Source organism: Aquarana catesbeiana, linkage group LG01, assembly GCF_042186555.1.
Source record: "Aquarana catesbeiana isolate 2022-GZ linkage group LG01, ASM4218655v1, whole genome shotgun sequence".
Classification (NCBI taxonomy): Eukaryota; Metazoa; Chordata; class Amphibia; order Anura; family Ranidae; genus Aquarana; species Aquarana catesbeiana.
Genome location: NC_133324.1, coordinates 563,261,790 through 563,274,696, shown reverse-complemented (window position 1 = coordinate 563,274,696; position 12,907 = coordinate 563,261,790). Strand labels below are relative to the sequence as shown.

At 40.2% G+C, this 12,907-nt stretch overlaps 1 protein-coding gene across 7 annotated transcripts in view; it reads right to left on the bottom strand.

The window, feature by feature from the left end:
- Window positions 1-12,907, bottom strand: part of DAZAP1 (DAZ associated protein 1) — a 50,391-nt gene that overhangs the window by 16,088 nt on the left and 21,396 nt on the right. For 6 of the 7 annotated variants that reach the window (XR_012235682.1, XR_012235683.1, XM_073596646.1 and 3 more), the window contains exons 6-7: window positions 8,447-8,495; window positions 4,758-4,840 (exon numbers count right to left, since the gene is read on the bottom strand). Coding sequence is in view for 5 of the 7 variants with exons in the window: in XM_073596646.1 (XP_073452747.1) it covers window positions 4,758-4,840; window positions 8,447-8,495 (132 nt within the window). In the remaining 2 variants the exon portion in view is untranslated. The remainder of the gene's footprint in view (window positions 1-4,757; window positions 4,841-8,446; window positions 8,496-12,907) is intronic. The other variant, XM_073596662.1, reaches the window with a different exon arrangement.

Below are 12,907 nucleotides of genomic sequence, written 5' to 3'. Positions count from 1 at the left end.
CTCCCCCTCCTGCTGTGCCCCATATTTGTACTTACAACTAAACTTATCATAATACTACTATAATTCTATAGATAAAGTGCTACATAAGGGTCAGTGAAATACTTGACAGGTACAATATATGACTTCATAAGAATTATTAATTCTGTGTACTAAGGGTTCTTATCAGGACTATAAAAAGCAAGGAAGCAGAACTTGAGTCCAGTATGAAGAGTCCTGTGGATGCAGGACAATGCCAGGGGTAATAAAAAGGACAGGTGTACTTCACATGAACTGAAGTCTAAACTTCGTTCACAAGCAGGAATCACATAACAAGATGGGACTGGAATGCTGCTAGGGAGGCTGGCGATTGGCTATATCAGAAATAGCTAATGGAAGATAAAGACTTACCTTCCCCAGGCTAACGCTTTAAGAATCTCAATTTAATTAACTTGCAAATAATGTCAGAGGGAATGGATGTGGTAAGAGAATCTTACACTATATCTAACAAAAAAGTAAACAAAACATGCAAGTAATACAAAATGGACAGTTTGGTCAATAAGAAGCATATTCTTCATACTGTGTTGTTAAGTTATCAGACTGTAACTGCTTTTTGCCCTACACCCCAATCTTTTTGACCTCTGACAAAAAAAAAAAACAGGTGACAGACAATTGCAACCTGAATGCCAATAACGTTGCTCCCACCGACAGCCATTTCCCATCACCCTTGAAATTTTGTATTACTATAGTAATGAGTTTATTAAACCCATAAGTAAAATATACTGCAGCCTAATTATTTTTACATGTAGTGGCTGCATTAGATTTTTTTTGGCTTTATTTTCACCTGATGATATTGCCAATAAGTTTGGTATTTTCCAACTTCCTTTAACAGCCGAAGCTGTCCAGCGAAACTAGTAGTTGGAGGGTGGAGACAAACCCTTTTATCACTGACAGGGGTGCTTACAATTGTCAGCTTTTATTTAAAACCTTTATACTGAAAAAAAAACAAAAAAAACTGTTGCTGTAAATGCCCTAAAAAGCGTTAGCAGGTTGTCCAGCTTCAACTTGTTGGTTAAATCCATATAAACCTTCTACTGCACACAACACTACCCTCTCCCCAGGTTGAGTGTTACTGACCAGATCATGAGGTGAAAAGAAGGGGGGGCGAGAGAAAAATAATGCAGTTGCCACATTTAAAAATTGCTAAGCTGCAATATATAAAATGTTATTTTTAAGTGTAGCTCTTAAAAGTGCCATACAGCACATCTATAAACACACAGTATACAGTTATGGCCAAATTTTTTTGGTACCCTTACAGCTCATTGAATCAATGTTTCATTCAGCCAGACTGGAATTTGCTATAATGCATATCGACAGACCACAACGTTTCAGGGAGAAGGTCCTTTGGACAGAGGAGACAAAACTGGGAGTTTTTTGGCAAGTTGCGCCAGCTGTATGTTCACAGATGAACAAAAGAAGTTTTCATAGAAAGAACATCGTACCTACTGTAAAACATGGAGGTTGCTCGGTTAGATATTAGGGCTGCTTTGCTGCATCTGGAAGGGCTCAGGGCGTCTCAAATAAATCTCAAGACCAAGGAATGCTGTACAGCCCGTTGTTATCAAGTCTCAGTCGCAAATCATGGATCATCCAACAGGATAATGATCCAAAATAGGCACAAACAGCACTGAACTATTCTGAAGTAGCCCCGATCTGAATGATCTATGGAAATGGCTGAAACATACAGTTTGGAGATGACACCTATCAATCCGAAAACTGCTGGAACAGTTTGCTCATAAAGAGTGGCCCAAACTACCTGTGGACATGTGCAGAAGTCTCACTGAGAGCTACAGAAATCACCTGTTTGCAGGGTTATCAGGTCTCATTTTTATCTGTGCCATTTTCATTTGTTTTATTATAAATATTCTGTTTAATCAAGAATCAAAAGCAATATGATTTTTTTTTTCTGTATAAAGAAACAATGATGGATGCCAATTACTTTTGGCAGTTTCAAGTTATTCAGAGAAAACCGTGGGTTCTTTTATCATGGAAGTGCACCAATAAATTTGTCCATAGCTGTATATCATAAACATAGATCAATATATTCTCTCCCAAAAATCCCAGGGTCACAACAATGATGATCAGGATGCCATTTGAGTCTACTGTGCAAGCATCAAATGCTCACTAAAGTGAATGCAAAGCCCACTGATTTTTTTTTTTAACCATCGCAAACCTGTTAAGTCACTGTTGTGCTAATTTGTGTTCTCATCAAACCCTAACACTAGCAAGTTACAAACCATTTTTCCCCCTGAGCGCACATTAGAGAGTTGAAAGGGGAACAAAACTCTCCCAAAGAAAAGCATAATTTCATGGTTACAGTGGGTATAAGATAAGAATCCCCCCTTCCCTTTTTAAAATAATCAGATTTTGCTGATGAAGAAGACACAGTTTTTGTTTTATCCAGATGTATTTACTTATAAGTGCAACTTATAACATCTAGGTAAAAGATATAACACCAACATGTCAGAAATCAGAACAGAAATCACTGAGCTGAAAAAAAAAAAAAAAAAAAAAAAAAAAGGATCACCCCCTGTTAAAAATGACTTGTAAACTCCTACCTGAAGAATTTGGTAGTGCAACTGAAGCAATCAACTATGGGTGGCAAGGCACTGTCAAAAGATCTTCTGGATAAAGTTGTGGCCAGGCACAAGTCAGGAGATGGATGCAAACACACTTCAAAGGCTTTATCATTGCCTATGAGAACAGTGAAGTCTATTATTAAGAAGTGGAAGGTATTTGTCACAACACAGACCCTCCTTGGACCAGGACGTTGCTTCAAACTGGATGAAAAAGCCAGGAGGAAACTGGTCAGAGAGGCTACCAAGAGGCCTACAGCAACTCTGAAGCAGTTGCAGGAATTTATGACAAAAGAGTGGTCATTGTATGCATGTGACAACACTATAACAAATCCTCCACAAATGTGCTTTGTATAGGAGGGTTGCAAGAAAATGCCACTCCTCAAGAACGGCCACATGCAATCACGATGAGCTTAGCCAAAATGCACCTTGAAGATTCTGAGGCCACGTGGAAAAATGCATTATGGTCAGATGAGACTAAAATTTAATTATTTGGCCTCAAAACCAAATGATATGTCTGGTGGAAATCCAATACAGCTCACCATTCAAATAACACCATTCCTACAGTAAAGCACGGAGGTGGTAATATCCCGTTATGGGGGCGTTTCCCTGTAGCAGTGACTGGAGCACTTGTCAGGATAGAAGGGAAAATGGATGTGGCAATATACAACCAAATTCTTAAAGGTAAATCTGACGCCCTCTGCCAGAAAGTTGTCAATGGGATGGTTTACCTTCCAACATGACCATGGCCCAAAGCACACAGAAGATATGACCACAGTGGTTGATTGAGAAAAGGTGAATGTCCATGCATGGCTTAGTCAGAGCCCAGACTTAAACCTCATTGAAAATCTGTGGAGTGACCTGAAGACTGAAGTCCACAAATGGGGGATGGTTTGATTTTTGACATGTTGGCGTTATATCTTTCACTTGGATGTTATGGGTTGCACTGAGTAAACACAGCTGGCTAAAACAAAAACTGTGCCTGTCTTCATTTCAGGCTGCAAAGTAACAAAATTATTTTAAAAGGGGGCAATTCTTTTCGATACCCACTGTATGTATCCAAATTTTCTTCCCAACACGTGAGGGTAGACTACAAATGCTAAAAAATCTATATTGAGCAGAAGCAAGCCATCCTCAATGAAAAAAAAATGTTTGGGATTCAAACTGATTAAGGGAGAACTGGACTTAAAACACCCAGGAGAGGATTCGAGCAAAGAGGGCAGATAAGTGTCTCTCGCCTGTGTTTAGCCACTGCTCAACCAACTGCGAATACTTTCCAAGGATGTCAGAGAGCCTCCAATTCTTGTGGGGTAACACATTGTATAAGGAAGATGCAAGAGCCAAATCCAAAACCCAGATCTGAGGCTCATAAAATAGGTCTGTTACAATAGTGTACTGGTAAAGATTGTTATATCATTCTCAGGGACCTCTTGTATCGAACTGTATTGTAACTGTACTGCCTCTATTTTATAAAGCACTGTGAAAACTGTTGGCACTATAACTATATAAATCCTGTATATTAATAATGTTGGTTTTAGTAAAGGTTATACTGTGCCACTGGGGAGACCTTTCAGTGTGTTAGCTCCAAGCTATTAACCTATTTTCACAAAAGCCAACCCACAGTGCAGGAGGCCACCCTACAGTATTTCATAGACCTGACAACACAGTATGAACAGATCACTTTACTGCAGAATGGTTAAACTATTGAGAACATGGCATCTATACCAAAGATTTACAGTAAGTGACCAAGTAATGAAACAATAACAGCAACCAGTCCTTCGTGATGTCTAAAAAAATGAAAAGGTATACATAACACCAGCTCTTCCCACTCATTAAACCCCCAACCTCATTTAAAATTTCTAATGAAAATGGCATCAGAAGGAGTGGCAGTAAACCAAACCTTAAGCAGCAGAGATGTCCTTGGGGGGCCAAACAAAATGTCTAGGACATTGCATTCACAGAATAGCAACAAGAACAAAATGGATACCCACAGAACCTAAACTATCAAGTTTGTTATTCTTCCTTTTCTATCAAAAACATGTATACCCCACCAGCCCACTACACTACTGGCCATTCACCAAGGACATTGACTGCTACCCAAGGCTTAGTTCAGTCTTAAGGTAAAATAAAACTACAACTACACACTTTTTTGCCCATGATGTCGTGAAAATGCATGTTGACAGCCTGGTCCACTGATTGGTCGTCCTCGAAAGTTATAAATCCAAAACCTAGCCAACGACGAAGAGTGAATCAAGGTAGCAGGGTGTTGTGACACAAAACAGGATGATGAACAGTATTAGGAGCAGAACCAAGGCCGTAGCAGCAGGATCACATTAAAGCAACTGCAGCAGTTCCTTACACATCTAATGTTCAGCATGTAGCAGAAGACAATTGTACTGCATGATTAAAAACAAAGTGCATATATTCTATCTACTATTTCTAATACTGATTTGGCAAGGAATACAAGCTGTGAGGTTGCTTTACAGTCCTGATGCTTCCGCCCTGGTGGCATTTTGCTTTGCAGCTAGTGCTGACAGCAGCCATATATTGTTCTAAAGCGTTAAACAGAGATACAATATCTATAACAGCTAAGGACTCTCAAAGCTTTTCCAACAAAGTTGAGAAAGCCCAGAGTATGTATTGGAGAGAAAAAGCTATGTGAATCCACAAAGATACAGGCCAAGCTGAGATGCAGCAGGACAAAACCTGCTGTCAGCAGCAAGAGCAAAAGACATGAAAATAATTCTCAAAAACAGAGGATTGCAATTCCCACACTACTTGATATGAAGTGTAAATGAAATAAATCGGCAGTGCTGCACCCTGTCACAAGACTATCACTGCAAAAACCAAAGGAAATAGTGCTTCAACCTTTACTGGTATCTTTTTTCCAAATGCTCAAACAATGAGAGCTAGCTACATTTTTATTGCTATTTAGCAATTATGGTAAGCAGTGATATTTTTAACCTTCACTAGATGTGAAATTAATGGACTTGATGTGGAGAGAAGCTATCTTAAAGGGTAACCCAACTATTATGGCTATTCTAAGCCTGGAGAGCAAAATTATACAGCAAAAACATAGTATAACTATGTTACCTCAAAATGCCTGTCCATGGTCTTAAAGGAAACCTGTGTTTTGCCATTTAAGGGCAAAAGAAACAAGTCTACTTTAAACCCTTTCCCAAGCAGCATATACTTACCTTTCTTTCACTACCCTAACATGCCATGTGAAAATCCATAAGCACTATGTAAGCTACAACTCCTGCAATCTGTATCTTGCACAGGGCTTTCCTTTCACACCCTGCAGCTAAATAAAGCCGTACAGAAGGACTGCATTAAAACTAAACAGTTTGCTTGGGCCAAGATGGCATACCACACTGGGTTCCAGCCGAGACTTATCTCATACCCAAAACACACTAGTGTCAGCGCTCAGCCAATCAGAAAGCAATGTATTCTAGCAATTAACTCAAAGCTTCCTCTGATTGGCTGAGTCAGTGGTTGTGACATCATCAGCCTACCCCTCTGACCAGAGGAGGGTTTGTATTTATTGCTAGAATGAACGCAGATCAGATAAACTTTAGTGTGTTCTAGGTATGAGACAGGAAGTCCCGGCTCAAACCCTAAACAGTGCGGTATGCTGTATGTAGCCTCAACTACATACAGTTTAAACCGCACATCCAGTGGCCTCACGTGAAGGACTGAGTTTGTTTGGGCCAGCTTGGCCCAAACAAACTATGTAAAGTGTAGCAAAAGCGTAAAGTGTAGCCAAGCCCGCACCCCCCTCTGATCAGAGTCTAAGCTGAGGATGCTTCTACTCTTTACATGAGGGTTTTGTGTGATGTACGACCCCTGAGACTTCTTTTCCTTTTTCATTGACTGCTATGAAGCGGAGACCAGCTCTTTTCCTCTTTCTCTTTAGCATATAAGGATCTACAAGAGTCTGAAGCTGCACCCTCAATTTCTTTGTTTGGTTCACCAACGTTGTAACTGTTTCACACTCTCTCCCAAACAAAAGTTTTGGCTGGAGTTGGGTTTTTTTTAAAAAAAAAAAAAGGTAGCTTCTCTTGTCTAATTGAGACTATTCAAATTTCGCTTGTTGCCATGTACTGTTGAACTGCAACAATGCAATGCTGTGTTTATATGCACATTCCATAGTTAACCTGTAGAGAACAACTAATTCTTTAAAAGCCCGTAAAGACACAAATCAGGCAAATAAGACTATTTTTACTTTGATTTCACTGTCTTGCTTTACAGTGTTAATATGTCAAAGTTGGAGATAGACTAAGATTTTAATAGAAACCAAGCAGCAATTGTTGGTAACTGCAAGGTGGGAAAGTATGGAAACTGCACAGCTGTTGCAGGTAAGCCAAAGGAAGCTTCCTCAACAGACCTGAGATACATGTACAAACTAAGCTCATGTCAGAACTACAACTGGTATGTATGCAAATATTCCAGCATAATTTGCATTCGGAGTGCATCAATTCCTGTTAAATAAAAGCTATGCTTCTTTAGCCAATATCCTCAGGTGCAGCTAAAGTATAATTAGGCAACAAAATCTGGTGCCTTTCAAAAAAATCTACTCCCTAATAATGAAAGATCTGCAAAAGAGACAAGCCCAGTATATGCATACTTCAAAAATCTTTATACCAGCAATTACAAAAACACACAGGACAATTATTTGAGGAGTTAATTCAGCATAATAGTTCCTACAATGCTGATTTTAACAAAAAAGGCTTCTTATTCATGTTACACAAGAGCATATTAAGCACTACAGGTGCTAAATATGTAGTTTTCTGACGTATAACTAATCATATTGCAGTGCATCTACAAAATTCAAGCTTTGCTGCAAAACAGACAGTTCAGCGCACCACAAAAATAGTCGCTTTACACTGTTAAAATTTACAATGACAAGATCTGAACACTGCCATGGATTTTAAAGGATTTTCATACCAGTGTAAATGTACCACAGAGGTGTGACTAACCCTCCAAGTAGGCACACTTCATTTACACCCCAAAGTTACAGCACCCATCCCTTATCTAACTAAATTGGCCTGTACCTGAGTGATAGAGCTTAAAACACCTAGAGAAAAAAAAAAAAGAGCTAGAGAGATAACATTAATCACAGTCAAACAAACAAAACAGACAACTTAACAATACTTTACTTTAACTTAAATGAGTGAGAATGTAAAATGAGAAACACTATAAAAACTTAGCTTAAAATGCAAGGAGCATTCTACTATATCCATAACTTGACAATGAAATGGACAGGAGGACATTCAGATGGCAAACTATTTTGACACTATGTATGGAACAGGCAATGAATGTTCTGCAGCCAGAACCAGCATGTTACCTGGGCTCAGGAGAGGAACACCGAGTAGTATAACAAAGAGCAGACAACAGGACAGAAATTATGCTTCCTGCACACAATGCAGAACTCCTGGGATTCTGATTGGTGCACTGGCACTATTTCAGAAGTGCCATTCATATGTAACAAAGGAAAAGCAAATATGGCAGCTTAAAAAGAAATACAGGTGGAAATGTCAGATGTCCAAAACAAACGTCACAGCTTGCAAATGACCCAAACTGCTTCCTGCAGCAAGAGAGGGGCTGATGCTCAGTTTTGGATTTCAGGATTTTCTTATTTTCAGCTCAATTTACAAATGCTGTCAGTTTGTACACTATAGTAACATCTCCAGTGTAAAATGGAGCATGGATTAAACCCCAGGAAGGTGAAGACAGGAATGTGTGAAGTTCTGGTACTCGTAAAATTGTTTGCCATCTAAATGAAAAGAATGATGAAAAAGACTGCAGAATAGGATGGATCAGCCTTTATTTACCTCTGGGCCTCTGTTTTTCAGCATCATAAATCATCACAACCTCAGTCACCTATGAAGAGAAAAAAGAATTGTATTGCTTTTTTAAACACTTATGAAAAAAAAAAAATCCTTTTGCCCAAGGAAGGGCATAGGAGAAGACCTACGCTAAAAACTAACACCTTTGTTCACAGTAAATATTTTACAACTGCAGCTTTAATATTAAAGCACAGAGATACTAAATCAGGTTCAACATAGGAATACAATCAAACTGCAAGAATGAAGCATTGTATTGTTTCAATATAGTCTGTACACCATGTGAGCCAAGGTTCAAAAAAAAAAAAACTTAAAAATCAGCGGCAAACTTACATTTTGTTCCATTCTAGTGGCTTGTAACTATTGCTGTGAATTCTGTGCATGGAAAGGGCTACAGGTGAGTTGGAAGCAGTGGCAGCACATCTGTATGACTGATGTCACTGCTCTGCACTTTCCACTGATATAGATATAGAAACAGGAGAGGCTACAGGCCTGCAGCAGGAGCACACACATATGGGTTACAATGGCGTGGTCCTATTTAAATGGTAGTATGTGAGTGTGGTCACCCTACCTGGATTACCTACGGTTAAGGGAACAGTAAGATTAAGCAGATTACTATTGCTAAATTAGAAGAGACTATGCAAAAAAAAAAAAAAAATTTAAGGTTCTATAACAATGTCATATCTGAATCTGCCTGTGTTATTTACTTTTTTTTTTCCATAAATGTTTTTATTGAAGTCAAAAACAGGTAAGTGTTTACAATTCGAACATCATGTATATCATGCAAATATTTTACGGACTACTAATGTCCTTCAAGCCATACTGTGTACCAGAAAAAGAAAAAAAAAAAAAAAAAAATAGCAAAACATTCAGGGGGGATCCATATAAGCACATTCTCCATTTAGCAAGTTGGTTGAAAGCCTAACAGGGTCGTTATGCATATGGCCGTCAATCCTGTTATGCCTAGTACATTGGAATTGTCAGTAAACCAGAGAGAGAGAGAGAGAGAGAGAGAGAGAGAGATGTGTGACTTGAACCCTTTCTTTATATTCTTATGGGTATTGTGTGTGTCATTCTTTATAGGTAATGTGTGTGTCAGTTCGTTGTCTAGGAATTCGAGATTTGGAAACGTTCAGTAGGTTCTTCCATCTCCTCTATTTTAGAGAGCCTAGCGAACCATTCTCTGACAGTCAGGGGGTGCGAGATCGCCAGTGTATCGGAACACAAAGTCTTGCCGCATTCACCACGTGCATAGCTAGAGATTTGTAGTAATCTTTTTTTAAACATTGTCATGTGGTGCAATAAATATTGCGCTGGAGTGTAGTTTAAGGTAGATGTGACTACATGTGTAATGAAGTTGTGTACCTCTTTCCAGAAAGGATGGATGGATTCACAATCCCAGACGTGGAGCATTGTGCCTTCTGCTTTACCGCATCTCCAGCAGGTATTGGGTATGGATGGCGAGAATTTGTGGAGAAGAGAGGGCGTTCTATACCAACGGGTTTCGAATTTGTAGCAGTTTTCCTGAATAGCTACGTTCATGGAGCCCTTGTGTGCATATTCGTGTATGGTTTCCCACTCCTCATCGGAGATGGAAATCTGTAATGCCTTTTCCCATGCATTACGTGCGGGAGCTCTAGTGGTGTGAGACTCTTCTAGTAACAACGCATAAATGAAGGATATTAAATGTCTTTGTGGTGTTGTTCGTGTACAAAAGGGATTCAAATGGTGCGAGTTGTCTTGTCCATGTTGAAGGCAAAGCCTGTGTGGAAAGGAAGTTTCGTGTCTGTCTATACGTCCAGAAGGGAAAAAAAGAGTTGGTTAGAGAGATGTCAGTCAAATTCTCATATGAGTGAGTGGTGCCTTTCGAGAAAAAGTGGTGTGCCCTCATATCCTTGTAGGGCCCATCACGACTCAGAAATGAGCCTATTATCCCGGGGGGGTAGTCAGGATTACCTTTTAATGTGGTTAGGGGCCCCGGAACAGAGGAGGCGGCTATAGATTTAGCTGCTCGTGTGAAAGCCACTAGGGAGGGTTGAATGAGTGGATGTGTCTTTTGGCCAGTGTTGAGGCAGTAGCCAGGGGAGATTATGGATTGGGAATTGTATGAAGGAGTTTTCTAGATCCACAATTTCTTGTATTCGTGAATATTCCAGTCTGCGATTCTGGTGAGATGGCAAGCCAAGTAGTATTTGTAGAGGTCTGGGTAAGCCAATTCCCCCCTTAATCTTTGTACGAGTCAACTGGGTATATTTAATACGTGGTGGGGAGTTATTCCAGATATACAATGAGCAGGTCTGTCTGTACATCGCAAAGAAAGATGTTGGGAGGTGGATGGATTGGGATAGTCTGCATTAAGTATAAAAAGCGTGGGAGAATAGTCATTTTAAGCAAGGCTGAACGACCAAACCATGAGACATTTAAGCCCGCCCAGCCTTTTAGGTCCGCTTTGGCCTTGTTCAATGCAACATGGAAATTACATTTGTATAGGTCTGCCAATTTAGTGGTAATCTGGATTCCCACATACGTAATTGCGTCCCTTTACCATAGGAATGGAAAGGAGCCCTGGCAACGTTAGGTTTCCTGAGTGGTGAGGGAAATATTCAATGCGTGGGATTTCGTATAGTTGACTTTGAAGTTTGTACCAAAATGTTCTAGGTCTCTCAATAGATTTGGTAGGGCAATGTGCGGCGACCTCAGTGATAACAGAATGTCATCCGCAAAAGCAGCCACCTTGAATTCTCTATTCCCTATCTGGATTCCCTTAATGTCGGGGTTCAATCTTAATTGGTTTAGAAAGGGTTCCAGGGTAAGGACATAGATCAGGGAGGACAGCCTGGCGGGTTCTATTGCCAATATTGAAGGCATTTGACAGGTGACTGTTCATCAGAAAACTCGCGGCAGGTTTAAAATATAATGCCAAGATATGAGTCAGCATGCGCGACTGGAGTCCTATCACTTTTAGAACCTCGCGCATGTAGTCCCAGGACACCCTGTCGAACACCTTCTCTGCATCTAGGGATAAGAAAAAGCCCGGGGTTTTAGAAGACGTCAGCCAATGGTGAATGTTTAATGCTCGTATGGTGTTGTCCCTGGCTTCTCTACCTGGAACAAAGCCCACCTGATCTAAAGATATAAGGTTAGGGAGGAGGGGTAACAGTCTATTGGCCAGTACCTTTGCATATAGTTTTATGTCCACGTTTAGCAAAGAATTGGGTCTATAATTTGAGACTTGTGTGGCATCTTTACCTTCTTTAGGGAGGACTGTTATATGTGCATTGAAGGTAGAAAGCATCCTAGGAGACAAGACATCCATGAAAAATAATATCGTAACGTAAGCCCATCGGGCCCCGGGCTCTTACTTGGTTTCATCTGTTTCATGGCAGTCTGCAATTCCTGTTCAGAAAGGGGGCTTTCCATCTCCTTGGCCTGTTGGCTTGAAATCGCTTGTGGGCCGTATTGGGCTAAAAACTGTTTAATTGCTTCCCTTCTGGATTCCGGGGACATTGGGTTTGTTGCATCTGAGCTTAGGTTATAAAGCTTAGAATAATAGCACTCAAAGCTTTTCGCTATATCCTCATTGGTCACATGTAATGAGCCACGACGGTCGCGTATGTGGTGAATTGTGAGAGATGCTCTAGAAGCTTGCACTGCACGTGCCAGAAGTCTTCTGCTTTTATTGCTGTGCTCGTAGAATACTTTCTGGCGAAGCACGTATTGGCGCTTTGTATGTTTCCCCAGTTCCTCCAGTAGGATAGAGCGAGTGTGTAGTAATTCTTGTAGAGATTTTTGTGAGCAGGAGTGTTTATGGAGAGTTTCTAATCTTTACATTTTGTCTATCAGTGTTTGGACCGTTTCCTGGTGTTTTCTTTTAGTGTTTGCAGCTAGAGACAATAATTCTCCCCAAACCACACATTTGTGCGCCTCCCATAGTGAGATTGGGGAAGTATCTGGGGTGTCGTTCTCAGCAAAGTATAGCTGAAGTCGTGATTTGAGTCGGGAAAGATTGTCTGGGTCTTTCAACAAGGAAGGATTTAATCTCAACATTTTAGCCCTATGGATTGTTTCAGGAAAAGTTAAAGGTGAACGAGATCGGATGGTGATCTGATAAAAAACATTGGTTCTATCGTTGCCTGACTAAGGTAGGTTAGGTCTTGCTGAGAGAGAAAGAAATAATCTATTAAATATTTTTGAAACGGGGTAGAATAGAATGTGTAATCCCTATCTGATGGAAACAATGTGCGCCAGGTATCATGCAGAGCTAGATCCTGAAGTTGAAATTTAATCTGGCGTAAGGCCCAATATGTCAATGTAGATGTACCTGATGAAGTGTTTGTGTCGGGATTCAGTGGCACATTGAAGTCCCCTCCCAAGGTGACTATTCACTCTTTAAACGGTGGATTGCATATCTTCTTTACGAATGAAACTTGGTGTTCGTTTGGACAATAG